At 39.8% G+C, this 21,025-nt stretch overlaps 1 protein-coding gene across 5 annotated transcripts in view; it reads left to right on the top strand.

The window, feature by feature from the left end:
- Positions 1-21,025, top strand: part of CNTN5 (contactin 5) — a 1,021,024-nt gene that overhangs the window by 931,825 nt on the left and 68,174 nt on the right. For all 5 annotated transcript variants that reach the window (XM_030560071.1, XM_030560062.1, XM_030560093.1 and 2 more), the window contains one exon: positions 9,565-9,685. In XM_030560071.1, coding sequence (XP_030415931.1) covers positions 9,565-9,685 — 121 coding nt within the window. The remainder of the gene's footprint in view (positions 1-9,564; positions 9,686-21,025) is intronic.

Consider the following 21,025-nt stretch of genomic DNA (forward strand, 5'->3'; position numbering starts at 1 on the left):
AGTTATATTCACACAACTAAAGGTGGGATGTGGTTAGAGTGTGTTGTGCTGGAAGGGGAGTATTACAGTCAGCATGAAAGTGAAAAGAGCTGAGTGGCAAACATGTTTTTTTAAAAATGAAAGGAGGTGCACAAGGTTCCCATTTTTTCTATATATTTCCTGATATACCTCTCCATTGAAATGTATACAGTGAATTGGATTACACCATACTGACTATTTGCTCCCTGGCAGAAGTGGATGAATCAACAGTAGGGTTTGGATAACCTATGACATAAAGACTAGAAAAGGACAATGTGATTAAACTATCGGCTCCATTTCTTTTGCAAGTAGACTATACTGCGTAATTGGGGAACGCCGGTAAAGGTGGGAGAGTTAATTAATCATCTCAGTCTAGAGGTAAAGGAAGGACAGATTCCTAGGGAGGTTTCCTGGAAACTGCTCAGGATGGTGAAACTCACTCTCACAGAGAGAATGAGTACAAACCTTGTTATTTTAAGATCCACATGTAAAAGTTACTTTCCTGCAAAGCAACTTGCAACTTATTGTCATTTATGAAATAGAAAACAAAAAATTATCACATAATTTATTCCCATCATAAGTAACATAAATTAACTTCATAAGTCACTCTGATACCATGGTGATTGGAGTGGTAGAAGACTCTAACGAGAACAGAATAATTTACACATTCCGAAGATGTAGACGACCTGAGCTTTGATTCACCTCTGAAATTAGGTCACTACATCTAAGGCAGCAGCTAATGTTATTAATAGCTAACACCACAGTATGTGAAAAATTACCACAAGCAGCAACCTATAGATAAAGCTAATTAAAAGCATTGTGAGCACAACTGTGACCTAAGATAAGTTGCAGTACTGGAACAGATAAAGTAGTGGATTGATATGGCTATTGTGGATACTAGGGCCACCTGTACACTAATAAATGAGATCCTTTGGAGCATAATGTAAACAACACAGAACAGTTGATTGCCCTAGAAAAAACATATCAGAGGGGTAGCCGTGTTAGTCTGGATCTGTGAAAGCAGAAAAGAGTCCTGTGGCACCTTATAGACTAACAAACGTACTGGAGCCAGAACTTTCGTGGGTGAATACCCACTTCATTGGAATCATTATTCCTGACAAATGGCATTACTGGCCATACTATTAATTATGTGTTGTTTAATGAGGACCAACAGTGTACTCAGGAGAAGACACATAGGCTGAGGCTTGCAGAGGAGGTTAGGCACCCAACTGCCCTTAAAATTCATTAAGAGTTGGGCATCTATCTTCCTTAGGCTCCTTTGGGATCCCAGCTATAGCACAGAAGACGACATGTTTAATGCTCTAGGGAGCTTTCCTTGAATTTTCAGCTGATGTAAACATTTCAAATACCAAATGCACCATGTGGCTAGGTGACGTTCAGAGGTCAAGCAATGCAGATATCTTTGTAAAAACAAACAAACAAACAAACAAAAACTTCTGTGTGATAATGGTGTACTTCTTAGAAAATGTCCACTGACGCCGTGGCTGAAGAGCTAAGCCATAACATGCAGCCTTCCCATAGATTAACTGAAGCCGGATCTGGTTTTGTTTAGAAGAGAACACACAAAAAATGGCCATTTCATGACACCACTCATTTGAGCTTTTAAGAATATTAGGAGCACGTATTGACAGGTACTCGGGCAATTCTATATCATGTTGGTTGAGTTCTGAACCCTTTTGACACTTCTTGCTTCATTGTAACCAACTTTGTTTTATCCTACCCAAAGGGAAACTATGTCTCTGAACTTACTGAAAGGTTAGATCTATTTTAGCAACAGAAGTCAAAAAGTAAAAGATCGGAATTCTGGCTTTGGTTACTTTTAATAGCTACTGTATGAGAATTTTTGCTGCACTCCTAATAAGAGATCACTCTCTTTTAAATGATTTCTAAATCTGAATGTAATCTCACTTTTCAAACCTAAACATGAGCTACAATAAGACTATATTTAGCTTTTATAAAGGGTAAACCAAACCACTTTGTAAAATTTGCCCACCAGTCTGAACCTCAGTCCTTTCTGGAAACTAAACCCAAGTGTCATAAACAGATAAGAAAAGTTAATAGCACAGAAGTACTTTATATCTCTTTGACTGTAAAGGGTTAACAAGTTCAGTAAGCCTGGCTGTCACCTGACCAGAGGACCAATCAGAGGACAGAATACTTTCAAATCTTGAGGGAGGGAAGTTTTTGTCCTGTGCTGTTAGTTTTGGTTGTTGTTCACTCTGGGGGCTCAGATGGATCAGACGTGCAACCAGGTTTCTCTCCAATCTCTCCAATACAGGCTCTTATAAATTCAGACTAGTGAGTACTAGGTAGATAAAGCGAGTTAGGCTTATGGTTGTTTTCTTTTTTTGCAAATGTGTATTTGGCTGAAAGGAGTTCAAATTGGTATTTTGCTGAAAAGATTTTAATTTGTACTTGTATACTTAGGCTGGGAGGGTGTTCCCAGTGTCTATAGCTGAAAGACCCTGTACCTATTCCATTTTTTTTTAAATTTACAAAGATAATTTTTACTGTTTTTTTCTCTCTTAATTAAAAGCTTGTCTTGTTAAAGAACCTAATTGTTTTTTAATTCTGATGAGACCCCAGGGGACTGGGTCTGGATTCACCAGGGAATTGGTAGGGAGAAAGGAGGGAAGGGGGAGAGAGAGGCTAAATTCTCTCTGTGTTAGGATTACTGTCTCTCTCAGGGAGAATCTGGGAGGGGAAAAGAGGAGGAGGGAGGAAGGTGAATTATCCTCTCTGTTTTGTGATTCAAGGAGTTTGAATCACACAGTGATCTTCCAGGGTAACCCACGGAGGGGAAGCCTGGGAGAGGCAACGGTGAGGGAAAGGGTTTACTTTCCTTGTGTTAAGATCCAGAGGGTCTGGGTCTTGGGGGTCCCTGGGCAAGGTTTTGTGGGGACCAGAGTGTACCAGGCACTGGAATTCCTGGTTGGTGGCAGCGCTACAGGTTCTAAGCTGGTAATTGAGCTTAGAGGAATTCATGCTGGTACCCCATCTTTTGGACGCTAAGGTTCAGAGTGGGGAATTGTACCATGACACCAAGTCTTTTATTCTTCAGTTTGCATAACTGTCATCCTCACTGTCCTCAACTTTCTCTCCGTCACCCTCTTCCAAGTCATCTAGAAAGAACCCCTACCCATGACATTCCCAATGTGGGATCTCTACTCTGCAATCTCTTTTCTGAGGTTGTGGGTTTGATCTAATCTTGTGAGCTCCATCAGGAGCGGCGCCAGGGTTTTTGGCGCCCTAGGCACAGGGCCGGCTCGCTGGTCCCGCAGCTCCGGTGGACCTGCCGCAGGCGTCCCTGTGGACGGTCTGCTGGTCCTGTGGCTCTGGTGGAGCCGCGGGACCAGTGGACCCTCCGCAGGGATGCCTGCGAGAGGTCCACCGGAGCAGTCTGCCACCCTCCGAAATCCTGGTGTCCTAGGCGACCGCCTAGGTCGCCTAAATGGAAGCGCCGGCCATGCTCCCAGTCTAGCTTCTGGTCAGTGATGTGTGCTGGAGAAGCTCCTGAGACTTGTTAAAAATTGTTAGGAAATAAGAGAAAGTGAGTCTGAACAGGATTTAGATAAGATTCAACTAACCAGCCACAATATTTTAGATAAGTCATTTTTCCTTTTTGTCCTGTTTGTCCTTATCTGTAAGGACAGGATTTTGAATGATATCTGTGAGGGCTTTAGAACGCATTCAAACCACCAAGGCAGACCTTTAACCTAGGCTTGTTTCAGGCCAGATATGCCTCCTTTTAAGAGTTGTCATCAATACTGGAGATTATAATCCCCATACAAATGCAATCTATTTCAGTTGCCATTTACAGTGAACAAATCCATTAATCTTTCTGCTAGGACTGAGCAACACTCCCTAGGTTGGATTTTCGAAAACTAAATGCTCTGGTCTCACTCTGCTGTCATTGAAGTCTTATGGAGTTTTGCTATTCACTTTAGTGGAAGTAGGGTCACCAGATGTCCCGATTTTATAGGGACAGTCCCAATTTTTGGAGCTTTTTCTTACATAGGCACCTATTACTCCCCACCCCGTCCTGATTTTTCACACTTGCTGTCTAGTCACCCTAAGTGGAAGTAGTTAGGCCAACACTAAGTGCTTTTGAAAATCCTACACTTAATCTCTTTGACACCAGTTCTCTAGGAGTGTTCATCACAAATCCAAAAGGGAACTGAGCCTGTGCAAAGGTGGCTTTCATGCCAGCTTTTAGTCTCCTTCTTCCACCAGCTCTCCCTTCCCACTATCATGGGGAAGTTTGGGCACCAAGCTAGTCCTTGGTGTAAATGAAGGGAACTTGACAGGCACTCATATGTATGCCAATTGACAATAGCCCTCAGAAAGCAACCAGGTGTCAGGGAGGCCTTACACCAGCAGCCAAAGTAGGACAACATAGGAGCTCTGATATCAGCTCCATACTACCTACAACTCCTTGGCCACATTGGAGGAATTTTTAGTACCCAACTAAGGTGGCTTTAGGCCAGCTTTGTGCAACTGGAGCAGCAAAGTAGTCCTCATGCACCAGTTAGTTGTGGTCTTCATCTTCACCAACAATATTTTTCTTGCTTTACGAAAACTTTAGTTCTTTGTTATTTTCCAAGGTTTCAAAACCCTGAACTTTGTATAAAAACAGGACTTCCTCAGCCCCGAACCCCACTGAATCCACATGTACTGTCATCCAGAATTTTAAACCCAAGGGGCCAGATAAATTTTACAGATGTACGGTTAGATAATGACAGGTTTCAGAGTGGTAGCTGTGTTAGTCTGTATCAGCAAAAACAAGGAGAAGTCCTTGTGGCACCTTAGAGACTAACAAATTTATTTGGGCATAAGCTTTTGTGGGCTAGTACCCACTTGGTGCCACAAGGACTCCTCTTTGTTTTTGTTTTATAATGTGGCGTCCTAGAATTCCTAACTTGAATAGGAGGGAAATGTCTCTAGAGTGCCTTGCATGTAGCTAGAAAGTGAGATGGCCCTATTCTCCCAAGATATTCTGCTCCTGCAACTCCCATGGGCTACAGTAGGATTTGCAGCTACTCAGCACCTCCCATGATCAGGCCACTAATTTCTAAACACACATCAATTTATATTAAAAACAAGCAAGTTTAATTTTTTTTCCCCTCACACATTCCAAGTAATGATGGTTGTTGCACATACTGTTATTCTTTAATAAACTTAAATGTTTCACAGGGATCCATTTTATTGCACTGCTCTCCTTCATTTATAACAATTATTCTTCCAATTGCTGCCAATTTGCCCAGTTATTTAAGTATGCAGATTAAATACACATTATTTTCCTGATGAGAATATTAGGATTCATATAGTCATGAACCCTGTAATAGTTAGTGACAGCAAAGATTTTGAGACTGCTCCTTAGCAATTAAACCAGACAGTTGCTCTCTGTAATGCTTTTCCCCCCTTCACAAGAAAACCCACATTAAATGTAGATTATCCTCAAAGGAGAGACTAGAATGTGGACTGATGTTGATCTTATCCTTTAAATACCTAAAGTTTATATAAAAAACATTAATCTTCTTGAATAATCCATGTTTCATGGCTAATAAGCACTGTTGTGCTAGAAAAGTTAAAAACTTTTTGTCTCCAAGTTGACTCCTTACAGAAATGAAATAGTGTGCATCTCTTTTATGTTCTCCTATTGCAAAATTCTCAAATGTCCTAGCAAGGATTTGAGTGATGTGAGAGGGTTTCTGGATTTTCAGAATAGTACTTAGAATTTCTGAATTTTACCAGGTCAGATGATTGGTCTATGCATTCCAGTATCCTGCCTCCAGCAGTGTCAGATACTTCAGAAGGCAAAATACCACCATAACTTTCTACTATCAGATCTAGTTTATTGTGCCATTCACTCCTGCATTAGCTCTGGTACCAATGGCAGCCTCAGTCGCCCACCTGCCCACTTCTCCAACAAGCAAGATCTCCACACTTTCTCCTTTGCTGGCCCCATACAGGGGGGAAAACCCTGACAAAATTATCTTTTCCTATTTTAAATTCTTACCTTAAGATTTAATTTAGAAAAGAATTTACTAATTTGAAATTTAATTCCTAAATCTGAAAACCTACCTCTGCTATTGGTGCCAACAAATCATTCTTATTTAGCATTGGTTAGACAAGAGGCACATAGATATAGCTGATGTATCATTATCTCATCCCCCAACTTACCCCCACCCATTTTTTTCTGTTTCATCCACCAGTTGTGGCCTTTCTGACATGTAGGTTGTTAACTCTCTGGTGAAGGGGATTGACATCTTTGTTATGTGTCTGTAAAGCACCTAGCATCAATCCTTTTTCGGGATTCCTAGGAGCTACCATAAAACAAATAATAGTAATAACCAGTTCTGCAATATTATAGAGGAGGGATTTTCTTTCTAGCCATGCCTTGTGATCATCTTTGAATCCAGAGCATGAAGAATAGAACAATCAAATATTATAAAAGTTGATTAATGGATGCATCCATGCTTAGGTGTTGCAGAACTGAAGGACAGATACCATCATCATTGTAGCTAAGCTCTTGCTAAGTGCTTGAATACCATGGAGATGGGAGTCTGTACAATAATCTAAATAGGGAGAATGAGCTTGAATTGAACATGGGACCAGAAGGTAGAAACTCCTAAACTTTAATCCATCATTTTAGGGTTACTTTACTCTATCAGTAAAACAAAGTATTCTGTTAACAATGGGTTGCTAACATGCTAAAGAGAAAAAATATATATATACACAGCACAACAAACTCTGAGGTCTAGCCAAAAATATGTACAAGTTGTCACCTAGCATGTGTTTAAGCTACCACTGGGGGACAGAGATGGCATTTTTAAAACAAACCAATGAGGGATTTTATATGATGGCTGCGTTGCCAAGTCTGTTCACTCTTGCTGGGGTTGGGAAATTGGCAGCAGACTGGAAAAGGAATCAGCTGCCTACCTATTCCTGGAAAATCAGATACTAACCAACTAACACAGCAGTTATTCTGAAATCAATGCCCGTCTGTCATCTCTGACACAGCAAATCACAACCATCTCTTGCCATTTCTGTTCATATCTGCTTTGTCATAATATGGTCACTTACCAGTGATAATGCATTCTATTCCTTTCTTGAAATTATGTTGAGGAAGCATTATATGCAGTTTTGCACTGTTCATGATGCTTTTGCACCAGGTCTGTATCTAATTTATATGGCAACCGCAGATGAGTGCCTCACAAATTAGACCTTTTATGGGGTATAGCTTAGAAATACTATTGTTTTTTAATCAGGGATTAGATGCTGAGAATTGACTATGATTTCAGGAGTGTAAAACCTAGTATAGTAGAACATATTTCCATTGAAAAATGCCAATTCATGAAAATAGAAACTTTTCATGGGCACATCAGTTTTGGCAAAATTTTACTTTGAAAAAAAAAGTTGAAACAAAGCATTTTGAAAAGGTCCTCATGAGAACGAAATGTTTCAATTTTTTTGTTTCAAAATGACTTCATTTTGAAACTTTATTTTAGATTATAATTTATAATATAACATTTTAAAAAGTCAGTATCAAAATGAAACATTTAGATTTTATCAAAATGAAATGTTTTACTTTATCCCAGATTTTTTTTCAGAAATGTTGTTTTATGGGAAATTTTAAATATGATGTTAGGTGAAGATTAGGAATGAAATAAAAATTCAAAATCATGAATTTCCTGTGAAGCAGAAAGTCTGGTTCCTGCACAGCTCTAATTAATTTGCCCCATAGTTCAAACTGGATATGGGACTCTTAACTGCCTCACTTATTTTGTTGTGTTGCAGCATATTGCCTTTTTAATCAATAGCCACGCAAAAATGGCTGTGCTACAGTATTACGTAAGTGTTGTTAACACATAAAAATTGCATTGTGTTAACTGCACTGGTATATACTAGTACAAACTATACTGCATCCATACTGCATCCAATTAAACTGTTTCCATAAAAAATCACATCCTTAGAAGAAATAATTAAATTAGTATATAAACTATGTGTAGACAAGGCTTAAGGATGAAATCCATCCCTATACTCAACACAGGGCCTCTTTATTAGCATTCCTCTGCACATTCAAAATAGACTTCATTCCTACCTCCCGTTGACAACAGTATTAATTTAGAGCACTCAGTATCTCTTGAAAGAGGACCAGGTTGAGGTCTCTGCACCACTAAGGTCCCATCTATGCCTTCAGTATTGGATTTCAGAAGAATATAGGCATTGTGCTGGTTCTTAACATGGGGGCAAAATTCATTTGTTATCTTACTGTATAGTTTGTACAAGCAGTAAAGTTTGCAAAGCCCTCTTTAGATGAAAGTCATTATAAAATGTAAGCTCATTCTTATTGTTAATAAGGGGAAATTTGGGGTTCCATTACCACTGTTTAAATAGTATGTTTCTGTACTTGTGTTGGACAAATCTCTGCTGAGTATGAAATGGAAACCTAGTTGGAACAGCGTTTGGAAGTTTTGCTGTCATAAACTAAAATAAATGCAGCAAAAGAACTCTTGTAAACCAGTGCTAGTCACATGTTCACATACTTTAAACACACTTGGATAATGAGATTTAAATAGTATGCTGGCTTCCTGATATGGGTGACTGTCCCCCAAAGAGAAATATCCCTTCCCCTAGCTAAGAAGCAAAGAAACAGTGTTAAGTCATTAATGTGTAGCGTCCTGATCTCTAAAGCCTACTGAAGCCTATGGAACAACTCCTGTTTACTTCAACAGACTTTGGGTGTGGCTGTGGTCTGGTGCATCCAGAAGCCCAGAACCATCACTTGAATTTATTAAATAAGATTGCTATTCTCAGACACAGCTATTCATACTTCAAAGGGCAGTTGAACCGTCATCATCTTGCCTCTTTCCAGTTACAGTTTTCGAGCACACTGATCGCCGTTGACTACAATCCTAAAGAGCAAAAGCAGGGACTCCCATTACTCCATGTTCTTTATTTACAGACATCAGAGGAGTGCACACTTCAGCTGGAAGTACATACATATTCTAAAGGAGCAGGGTGGGGGACAGGGAATCTCTTGCATTGTCTTATTCAAGATTTTGTTAGTTTTCCCCTACTGACCTAAACATTAATTATCACTAACTTTTCCAGCTAACTTGGTCTCCTTCCAAAAGAGCCAGTAACTGCAATTAATGCCTTTGCTCAGGCCAGAGAGTTTTGATTTAGTTAATAAATTTGCTATTTATTGTCCATTTGGAAAGCATTTCTCTCTGCATGCAAGCATGTTTATTTCTTAAGCAATGCAATTTTTTTCTTTAGTTATTTACTAATTATATTAGAAATAAAAAATACTTCCCTTTAATCTCTGTTGATAATTTTATTAAAAGCACTTCCTCCTGCATTCCTTAAAACAGTGAGTTAGTATTCTGAAAATTATTTTAATATCAACTGTAAAACCTGCAACGGGGAATTTGCCTCAATATCCAAAATACCTCTATAAACCACCTTGAATGGGGCAGTTTTGCAACATTTTGAACTCATACTTCATCCCTCTTTCAGCAAGCATCCTCTGCAGATTTAATGATCAGGAACATCCTTCTGATGCATGCTGGGAGATATGGCTGCATGGTACAGACCACAGCAGACAGTGTGTCAGATGAGGCAGAACTTCTTGTTAGGGGTGAGTATGCTAAGTCTGAAGACATGATCGACATAAATTATCATACAGTGGAATTTAAATGCATGGAGTTTGAGCATATCAGTGCTATACATTATACTTAGATTTTACAATAGTGATGTCATTTTTGCTTAATGTTTTTGTCTTTGAAAAAGCTGTGTGGTAGACCAGTCTGCAAAACAGGCATAACTGACAATGGCAATTGGTAAATGGACCCTCAGTTCTTAAAAGATGTAATAGCTTAAAGGCACATTGGATTTAAAAAAAAATCAATTTGTATGAAGTAAATGATTGTTTTTCTTTTGTTGTTATAAATTTTATTTAAAATTGAAGCCATTCTCTCAGGTCTAATGGTTAGGAAATATCAACTCAGTTCCTAGCATGGGGGACTGCTCTGTTTGTAGTATAATGAAAGGTATGAGCAATTATTAGAAAGAAGTCCAAAATCTTAATCTTTTTGAATGAATGAGTGAAACTTTGCCTTGCAGAGATCACATTGGCAATTTGCTAGGAGCTGGCAGATGAAATCAGGGTTCAACCCTGCAAGCTGCTGAGCACCACATGAGAGTTGCTGAGTGCCCCCAGTTCCCATTGACACAAGTGAGAATTTAGAGCTCTGAACAGCACTCAAAAAAAAAATGCTCAGGGCTTTGCAGGATCATCAGGGCCTCCAATTAACACAAAGTGAAATAGCTTGGTCATTTCATTTGCAATATGTTTTCCTTGCTGACTATAGATCGCATCATACAATCATAGAAATGGAGGGCAGGAAGGGACATCAAGAACATCATACAATGTTCCATCTTGATCAATGCATGATGGCACCTATAGTCTCATGTGTCCCCTACACTTGCATTAAAAATGTGAGAGGCTGCACTGTAGAACTCCTTATGTCTCATTTAGGCAGCAGACTTTACACTGGCCATGCTTGTTAAATTTTAAAATGTAAGAAACTGTGAGATATTTTATTAGCATGTAGGAAACCCCAAACAAAAAATATAAGATGACTAGAGAAGGTTTTAAAAAAGGAAAATCCTTTTAGATTATTCCACCACTTGTTATAGCTTGATATTTTTTTTTCTATCTATCATTGGCAGTGTGCAAGGTTCTTTACTTATTTGATGGGAGGGGCTGTTAAATGTTTGCATGAACTCAAGGACTATAGGGCTTCTATAACCTAACTTCCATGAATGTCATTTCACCAGCTGAAAGTTTCAAAAATTGCTCATTCTACTAGTACCTAGAATTCCACAGTCTTGCTTCTAAATTACTCACATCTGATCTGTGCTCCATAACCTCCTACGGTAAGCTAATTATTTCTCCTCCAGTGGGGTTCATTTTATATATGTGAATTTACTGTAGTTTGCTATAGAAAATGTTTCTCAGAATAAGAGGTCTGAATGTGAGAGTAATAAAAGCATTATTTGGGGTATTAGAAGGAATTAGATTCATGTGTCCCTAACTATGTGATGAAATTAAAACTATGACAATTTTATAACATGATTCAGTTTCAAATATGCCACACTTCTTATGTTCCATTATCCTTGTTTCTCCATCTGGCAGATAAGAGGATCCAATCAGAATTATGTTTGTACCAGTTTTACAATTGGTTTATATTGTGTGACTGTTTTTGTACAGTTGTAAAGTTCTGCTTTCATTAAATTATATGATTTGGCAGTTTCTCAAGAAGTGAATTCCCTATTAGATAGTTGTAATACTTATGCAAATGGCACAGAGCAGATTCCACAATGTCAGCATTGCTTTTGCCAAATTATGGGTGTCTTTTTTTCTTTGTTTTTGGCCTTGCAGTCAATATTTAAAGCAGATTCCATGTAGTTGTCACTAGTTGTTTCTTCTTCAGCATTTTTCCAAAAATAATCCAAAATATTTAAGAGAATCTAAATATTTGTTTTCCTTTATACTGTTAAAAATGATTGTAATTCAGTCCTTATGCCCCTCCCCAGCGCTTTTCTCTACATCTCTCACTTTACATAGGCACTCAGTGGTTTGCAACTTGATAGTACCAGGTTGCAGTCTCATTGCAAGCTTCTCTTGGTTGAGCCCTTGGGAACACTGAGCACTGGTTCAGCAGATGAGGTCAGCGGTGCAAGGTTACTCTGAAGACTTCCAGTTGTGGGTTTGGAGGAGGCTTGTCTAGGAAATTCACTACCACTATGCAGTTGTGTCAATGAAAGCCAAAAGAGTACTGCTATATACCCCCTAAGTAGTATATGCTTCTTAGAGATAGCTATTGTCTGTAGTTTAGATGTTATATTGTAAAGCTTGTCTGATCTTTTTTGACATACAGTATCATTGCCATTTTGACTGTGAATACTGTACCCTCCATCTGCTTGGTAGGACACAGAGTAACACACAGAGTAAGTTGAATCAAAATCCCTTTACACTTCCTTTTGCAGATATTCATGGACATAACTGGTAGATTATTTGCAAGGGGACTACATTATGCTATTACTGATCAGATGTGTTGACTGTAAGTCAAAGGAAATTATTTTGACGCTTTATAATAAAGGAATAGAGAGAAAACTGGACATCATCCTGCCCTTATCAGTTGGAGAAGAACAACAGAAAGTCTTTGACAGTCTCTGTTTGTACAATCTTCAGAGACAGCCATGTATCACCATGTTCTCAGGCGCACGCAGTGTCTCAGAAAACATGTAGTTCCTTTTTATATTTTGTATTCGCTATGGAATGATATGCACTAGTCTCTGTCCAGCATATTCATTTGAACACAGTCTGAGTAGTAAGGCTTTCGTTATTTTTCATCGTTTATGTAGTGCCTTCAGTATGTAATGCATTGTACAATAGAGGAAGTTTGCCAAAAAAATAATTAGTTAGACAACCTGGGCTAGCTCTTTTGTGCCTGCAGAATGAACAGTGCAGGGCAAGTCTAAATACTTTTGCCTGTAATTGCATAGTTTGCACCTATAATTAGGTAATTAAAGGTGCAAGTACTCAAATTTATGCACATCAATTTGCCAGATGCAAATAAGGAGGCTAATCTTCTGAAAACTTCCTACAATGTGTGCAGATTTTTAAAGGAGTGGGCCTTTTGCAAATAAAGTGTATTAATGTTTTGGGTGTTTCATTTAGCATGAAATACACTTTCAACAGGAACTTTTTTTATTGACATCTTCGTTAGTGACAAAACCATAATTAGATCTTCCCTCACTTACTGTTCACAAATGTTGTTTAAAGTTTTCCACCAAAAGACTGGCAAGAAACAAGAATCTTATCCCTCCACATAGTTTCAAAGACTTTGATGGGTACTTTAGAAATCTGATTATATTTCATATAATAAGTAGTACCAAGGCAACTTTCTATTTAGTCCATAATAGGCTCTCCTTTGCCAAATAACTTTCTATTCATTCTCTTATTTATTCTCCTTTCTGTTTTTTTTTAAATATGGCAAAGAATGGTGATGTCATTACTTATAAACATTTTTATTAACAGTGGGAGTGTTTCCCCTTTGAATTAATGCACTCACCTTTCAGTTTAGAATTTGAAGCATTTGGGTTGCAATTGAAAAACAGTGAATATTTGTCCTCGGAAAACTACTGCACTGTTTGACATAATTGAAGTGTCTGTGTTCAAATGAGGATCAGCCACTGTAACAAAAGAAGACAAAACCAGAGGTGCTTTAGCGGAGTAACATGAAGACCCATGCACAATTCCTGACCACACTGTTTGGTTCTAGGTAATGCTGCTACTCCTTAACTTGTGTCAGCATCAAATACCCTCTTCAAAAATTGGCCTGCAGGGTTCTCTGCCCCTCTGCATCACAGGAGAGCCCTTTCTGTTGAACATCTGTGACAAAGATATAGGTTATAATCTTTTGCTTCCCACATACAAAATTCCATTTTGTGCCTAGATTTAATTCTTATAGGTCTACAGAACGCATAACTTGAGTTATTGATTGCTAGTTCTAAATATTGGCAAAAATTGATTGTGAATTCTAATAAATCTTTAAGACTGTGGGCACTTGCTGTCAGCAGGCTAAATTCTACTCTCGGATACATACACATGGCTCTCCCTGTCATATTTCAAAGCTCTGCACACTCATCTGAAGACAAAATTTTGCCCACAGAGACCATTAATGTGCTGGTGCAGAGATCAATCAGAGGCATTACATGTGTGTGGTGGGTAATAAAAATGTCCTCCACTCCTACTAGATCTGAGTGAATAGTGCAAAACAAGAGTTGTGAACATGCATTGTTTCTGACCTTCACCATGTTCACACTTCTCTGGAAAAAATGGTGCAAACAGGTGTTGCTCCACAGCAGCGTTTTCAGAATAGCTGTTTGCTATGTATACAAGGGTATTAACAGAGAAAAAATATGCCCAGGAAGTGCTTGTCCCTGTTTGTAAAGTTTCAGTCATCCAGTCATCCAGAGCAGAAACAATTTTTGGTTTTTATCAATCAATGAATATCATATCTCATTCTTGGTACTGATCCAGGAACAGTTTTCCCTTGCCTAATGCCCTCTCTGTTACAGATCTTTGTTTTATTTGTATACATCTTCAGCTTCCTGTGATTTTCAACCAGCAAGGGATTGAAAAAGAAGAATTTTTCAACTTGGCTGGTTTTCGAGCTATAATTGGCACCACTGCATGTCTCTGTACTTATTTTTCACAAAGAAGAGATTACAAAAACAGAAGGCTCTAATGCAGGATAAATATGCATGTCATGTTCTAACACTAATGATGTGATCACAAATGTGGTTACCATATACTCATGTACCAACCGGGAGGTTTACATTCTGCAGATGTCTCTGCTGATTCCTAGCCAATGATGTGTCAGGTTCCCTCAAAACAATGCCTGGTTGGTAAGTTAATTTGTTTTCAAAGACCATCTTCCACAAAGGTTTGGTGTGTTTTTATGTTTTCATTATGTGATAGAAATTCTAAAACAATCTTTATTCATTTCTTATTACAGTGGATATCTCCATGATCTACTTCCGTCAACCTTCAGTCTAACAAGCATTAAGTCACCAGCTAGCTCTTTCATGGAAAGAACTGACATTGTAAAGAAAATACTTTTGTTACCTTAATTCTGCAGATCAGCATTGGTCCTACCAGCTACATCTAGCAACAGTAAATAGCATATTTTCCATTGAGGAAGAGGAAGAGATTTCTAGAACAGTATAACAGCCACAGCGCTAAACATAACTCAGTGTTACCAAAAAGCCACAATCCAATTCCTAATTAATTGAAGTTTGTCTTTGACCTTGATGGAATAAAGCCCAAATTAAGCCTCATCGTCTACAAATAATAGCTACTGTATATTCTTCTGTTCTCTCTTTTTGTAGAGGAAACAATGTAGTTCCACTGTAAACAGCAGGGGCAGGATTTGCCGGGGCTGCACAAGGGTGAAATATTTCCTGCATAGGATGGAACACATTTCTGGGAGGCCTCCACTTGCAGCCCCAGGACTGGGGATTACTCTGTTTTTCCCCCTTCTTTGGCTGATTAGGACTAGGTTTCCAGTAGCAGCTTCAGGGCGACTCAGGGAGTTTTCCTGAATCAGTGCATTAAAGTGTATATAGTAGTTATCAATGTGGAGTATATTATGATACAGTGTTGCAGAGATTGAGACTTCACTTTAAGCATTTAGAAACGAGAGAAAAAGGATTTTCCTATAAATATTTATACCCAATATATGGGAATATTGAGAGTAAAATTACAATTCAAGTCCCATGTACAATTTTAGGTCAGTTTAAATAGTTGTTATGCTATTACACAATAATAATGTTCCAAGCTCACCTCAGGAGCTTTTGCAAAGTAAGCTCACAAAATAAAAGGCTTTGAATGTATTTGTGCATGTACATATGTGAGCACCAGCACAATCTAGAGGCTCAGATCAACATGACTGAATTATCTCCATTTTAACATTGATGTAGTTAATGAAAGCTTTTATTAATCACAGAGAAAATACAGCAAGGTACCAGTCTCTTTGAATTATTTGTTTTCTTCTAGGGGTTGTTAGTTTGGATCATGATTTCTTTATTGTCAACACAAGGAATCAAAGAGTTATTAGCAAACTCCACTTGAAACACATAACCCACATTGCCAGAGATATTCTGTCACCTGAATCCTATCTGTAAATTGAAGCTCATATCTTTGTCTTGCAAACTTCGATCATAGTATGTTAAACCCAAGCAAATAAGTAGAATCAATCACACACCACTGAATTATATGCTGTATTACAGACAACATCACAGTAATTCATCCATCACCTAGCACATCTGCTGCAAATGATCAAACTTCCTTTCAGATTGCTCTATTTAAATTCTCCAACTACAATTTAACCTGCTGTCTCTTTCTGCAAAGATGTCAGGTGGTATCTTCTGTATTGTTCGAACAACTTTGCTGTCAAAGCATGACAGGTATAATCTTTCAGTCTCTGCGGCCCTTAAATAGTACATTAGAAGCAATACTCTGTAACGTTATGACTCAAATTATAAACTGTACAATGATATAACTAAGAAAAAGGCCAGTAGTAGTTTGTAAAGATACCACAATGACATATTACTAAGACACCTTTGTTCTTAGGTAGCACTGTATAAAATACTAATTTATACTGACCTGGAATATCCTTTGCTCATGTCAAAAAAAAAACATAAGTATTCCTGTTCTTACCCTACTTTCCCATTTTATTCATCAATTTGTCACACAAAACAGTTATTTCAGTGCTTCTCTCTTGTCATGGTGTAGATTTGGGAAGAAGGTAGGCAGGTGAATAAATTGGTTTATGTGGAAGGCAGGGGATATTCTCAGGAGGAACTTTGGATGTGGTTTCTGTGTGACCTCATCCCTAAAAAACATTGTGGAGGGTGGGTGTACCATTAGAGCGCCTATTTCCCTGATTCTCCAAGCCAAGGTAATGGCCGCTAAGCACGCCATTTTCATAGACAGATGCGTAAGCAGGCATGTGGCCATGGGTTCAAAAGAAGGCTTTCTAAGGCACTTGAGGACCAGGTTAAGGTCCCATGTTGGATTAGGACATCTGATTTGTGAGAAGAGATTTCCCATATCTAGGGCCCTACCAAATTCATGGTCTATTTTGGTCAATTTCACATAGGATTTTTAAAATGGCAAATTTCATGATTTCAGCTGCTTAAATCTGAAATGTTATAGGGTGTGTTTTTAGGGGTCCTGACCCAAAAAGGAGTTGTGGGAGGGTCACAAGGTTATTGTAGGGAGGGTTGTGGAATTGCTACCCTTACTTCTGTGCTTGTGCTGGCAGCGACAGTGCCTTGAGAGCTGGCCTGCTGGAGAACAGTGGCTGCTGGCTCGGAGCCCAGATCTGAAGGCAGAGCCACTGCCAACAGCAGCACAGAAGGTATTGCCATCCTTAGTTCTGCGCTGCTGAATGCAGAGCTGGGCCCTTGGTCAGTAGCCACCACGCTCTGACCACCCAGCTCTGAAGGCAGCAGCACAGAAGTAAGGGTGGCATGGTATGGTATTGCCACCCTTACTTCTGCGCCACTGCTGGCAGGACACTGCCTTCAGAGCTGGGTCCCCGGCCAATAACTGTCACTCTCCAGCTGTCCAGCTCTAAAGGCAGTGCAGAAGTAAGTGTGACAATACTGTGATGCCCCCCCCCTAAAATAACCTTGTGACCTCCCTGTAACTCCTTTTTGGGTCAGGACCCCCAATTTGAGGAACATTGGCCTCCCCCTTGAAATCTGTATAGTATAGGGTAAAAGCACACAAAAGACCAGATTTCACTGGGGGAAGACTAGATTTCACAGTCGATGTTGTGTTTTTCATGGCTGTGAATGTTGTAAAGGGTGGGTGTGCCATTAGAGCTCCTATTTCTTAGTCTCAGCAGAACCTTTGATATGAGAGGAATCAGAGGAAAGGCGTAAAGGAGACCTGTATTGCAGTAAAAGAGGAAGGCATCTGGAGCAGTACTGAGAGCATATTTTGGTTTTGGTCATGGCAAATAAGTCTATTTTGGGGACTCCTCAATGCTGAAATACTTTGTGGAGGACAACAGGGCCCATTTCACATTTGTGTTCCTGTTAGAATATCCTGCTGAGAGTGGATGCTGTGGTATTATGCACACCCAGCAGGGGTAGACTGCTGACAAGATGATGCTGTGCCATGCACCAATTCCATATTTTTACTTTCTCTGCGCAAAGGGATGGTGATTTCATTCCTACCTGGTGGTTTATGTAGACTATACCTGCTATGTTGTCTGACATGACTTTTATATGTTTGCCCTTAATCAATGATAGGAAATGTGAACAATCATTACTGATGGCTCTGAGCTCCAATAGGTTGATATGTAGAGTTGATTCTAAGGGGGACTATTTGCCTAGAACCATGTGATTGTCTAGTTGAGCCCCCAGCACAGTAAGGATGCGTCTATTGCAGTGGTGGGCAAACTATGGCCCGGGGTCACATCGGCCCTTCATACATTTTAATCCAGCCCTTGAGCTTCCACCAGGGAGCAGGGTCTGGGGCTTGTCCTGCTCCAGCCGGGGAGCGGGGTTGGTCCTGCTCCGCATATGCTGTGGCAGCATTATGTCCCCCTATGGCTCCTATGCATAGGGGCTCCACATGCTGCTCCCTGCCTCAAGCGTGGCCCCCATAGCTCCCATTGGCCAGGAACCATGGCCAATGGGAGCTGCAGGGGCGTCACCTGCGGACGGGGAAATGCACAGAGCTGCCTGGCCATGCCTCTGCATATGAGCCAGAGGGGGACATGCTGATGCTTCCAGGAGCTACTTGAGGTAAGCGCTGACTGGAGCCTGCCCTCCTGCCAGGCTCCAACTCCTTGCCCCAGCCCTGATCCCTCTCGCGCCCTCCAAAGCCCTCTGTCCCAGCCCAGAGACCCCTCCTGAACCCTGAACTCCTCATTTCTGGCCGCAACCCAGAGCCTGCACCCCATCCAGAGCCCTCATTCTCTCCCACACCCCAACCCCAAATTTCATGAGTATTCATGGCCCGCCATACAATTTCCTTAGCCAGATATGGCTCTTGGGCCAAAAAGTTTGCCCATCCCTGGTCTATTGTCAATATCAAAGTTGCAGGTTGCTGAATGAATGGACCCCTGTGCAGATATTCTGTGGATCTTTCTGCCATTCAAGATGGTCTTTGACTGTCAAGGTTAGTTTGTTCTATCTGTCTCTGTTTGATATTTTGAGTCTTGCCTGAAGGCAATGCATGTGGAACCCTGCATGACTTGTTTCAAAGGTGTTTGCTGTCAGGTGCCTGGTAATTGAAGACAATTTCTGGCCAGGGTCTTGGGGCTGATCTGAATAGTGTCAATTAAAATGATTAAGGTGCTGAACCTGTGTAGCGGGAGGAAGGGTTTGGCTTTCACTGCATCTAGATAGGCTCCTATGAATTTTAGATGTTGCACTGGAGTTAGAGTAGATTTTTGAGTGTTCAATTGTAATCCCAACTGCATTAATACATCTATAGGACATCATTGAAGGATTGTGCCTTGAGTTGGCAGTGTGACAAAGTTCTTCCTCTATCTTGGTGGGTCCCATGCTTAATCATTTGTTTCCTTGGTTTTAAGGGCTTGGATCTTGCAAATGATGTGGTAATTACAAAATGAGTCCAAATGTGCTTTAGAAGGAGATTCTGGTTACAACTTTAACCATAGGAGACTACTGTGTCTCACTAATAAATGGCTCACACTTGTTGAACCAGGACAAAAATTGGGATATCTAGCTCTAAAAACACAAGCCTCTTCCATATGCAGTAATGGAGGGAAGGTCCTTGTGAGCTATCAGCTAAATAAACATCCTTATGTTTTGTCTAAGCTGCCACTTTACAGTGGAGGGCCTGCTTCTTGAAAAACGTATGATGAAGTTGACCCATGCAAAAGGAGCAGAACCAGGCATATGCACTAATTAACACCTGCTCTAAGGGTTTAATTTGGAAGATAGCGGCTTTGTTCTGAGCCTCAGCACTCAGGTGAATTGCATCCATAATGACCAATCCAACGCACACTGAATTCAGTGACACAAAAAGCCTCCCATTAACTAAAATAGGAGAAAGATTCAGAAGTATATACAGCAAAAATAATTAACTTTGTTTTATTACAATGAGTTTTCTTCAAATATAGCTGTGCATTTATACTAAGCTTTTATTTTATGGAAGGTTTGAAGGAGTAGTGATAAGCCATTTCTGAGCTGGAGGGAGATGGAAAAACTAGACAAACATTAAAATTACAAAGCAGGCTAATTGTGGCTTTTCGCCTTCCAATTTTTACATTGTCTTCAGAATAAATCCAGCAATTTTCAGGCCAAACCAATTTTTCAAACCAAAATAATAGAGGGAGGCTAAAACAGCACTTTGTGTTGCAACTTCAACTCAGAGGAAGTTACCACCTTTGCCTAATAAATTAGGGTCTTCAGTTCCAAAGCTTAGACATGTGTATAGTAGTTCAGCATCTCTTGATCTTGAAATAGTACTGTGTGGAGAGAGAAAGTTAGAAATAATTGCTGCTGACGAAACAGAAGCACATGTAAACTCACTAGCAACCCTTTTTACCTCCCAGGCTTAAACTGCAGGCCCACCAGGGGCATTGGCAGGTTTGAAACAGCACAATTCCCAAATTCCCTACTAAGTAGCAAGACTTGGTCATTGTTCAGCTGGATTTACTGTACACGTTGCTCTGCTCTTCTTTTCTCTCCTCTCCTCTCCTTTCCCATTAGTCTAAATGAAATGCTGGAGCTAAATTCCTCTTTCTGTCAGGATCCTCTGAAACATATCACCACTCTTTTAGAATCCCACCATTAGCTACCTGTCTCCTGTCAAGCTCCTTATTCTCACCTTCAAAACTCTACGGAATCTGATCTCACTTGCAATTTCTGTTCTCATTACCCTCCATCCCCTTCTGGCTCTTGTTGGTGCTCCCATGACTCTTTACTTACTGGTACCTTCATCTCCCCCACCACTGCTTTCGACTTTACCTTGTTTCATGCTGTCTCCCTTTAGTAGCCTTGCTGTTCTAAGTCAGCTTCTTGTCCTTCCTCTTTACTGCCCACAGATCTATTCCTTCAAATCCCTCCTGACAGCCGCTTCTTCCTAGGAATATTTCCAACCATATTGTCCACAATTTTCCTTTACCAAACCTTTGCCCTGTGTCTTGTTTCTGTTTGTTTTGGCCAGCCTAGGCTGCAAGGTCTTCAGGAAAAGGGCATAGTAAAATACCATGTAAATGTGTGGTGCTATTTTAGTGCATTTTATTAACAATAAGAGTAATAAAATGAGATAGTGGTAGAAGTTCTGAGTAGCCTCGATTTAGTCATGCAGGAGATAAGAATTATGCAGAGCAGCCTTTAGTAAAGTACAGGCTAT

This window comes from Gopherus evgoodei, chromosome 1 (genome assembly GCF_007399415.2).
Source record: "Gopherus evgoodei ecotype Sinaloan lineage chromosome 1, rGopEvg1_v1.p, whole genome shotgun sequence".
NCBI lineage: Eukaryota > Metazoa > Chordata > Testudines > Testudinidae > Gopherus > Gopherus evgoodei.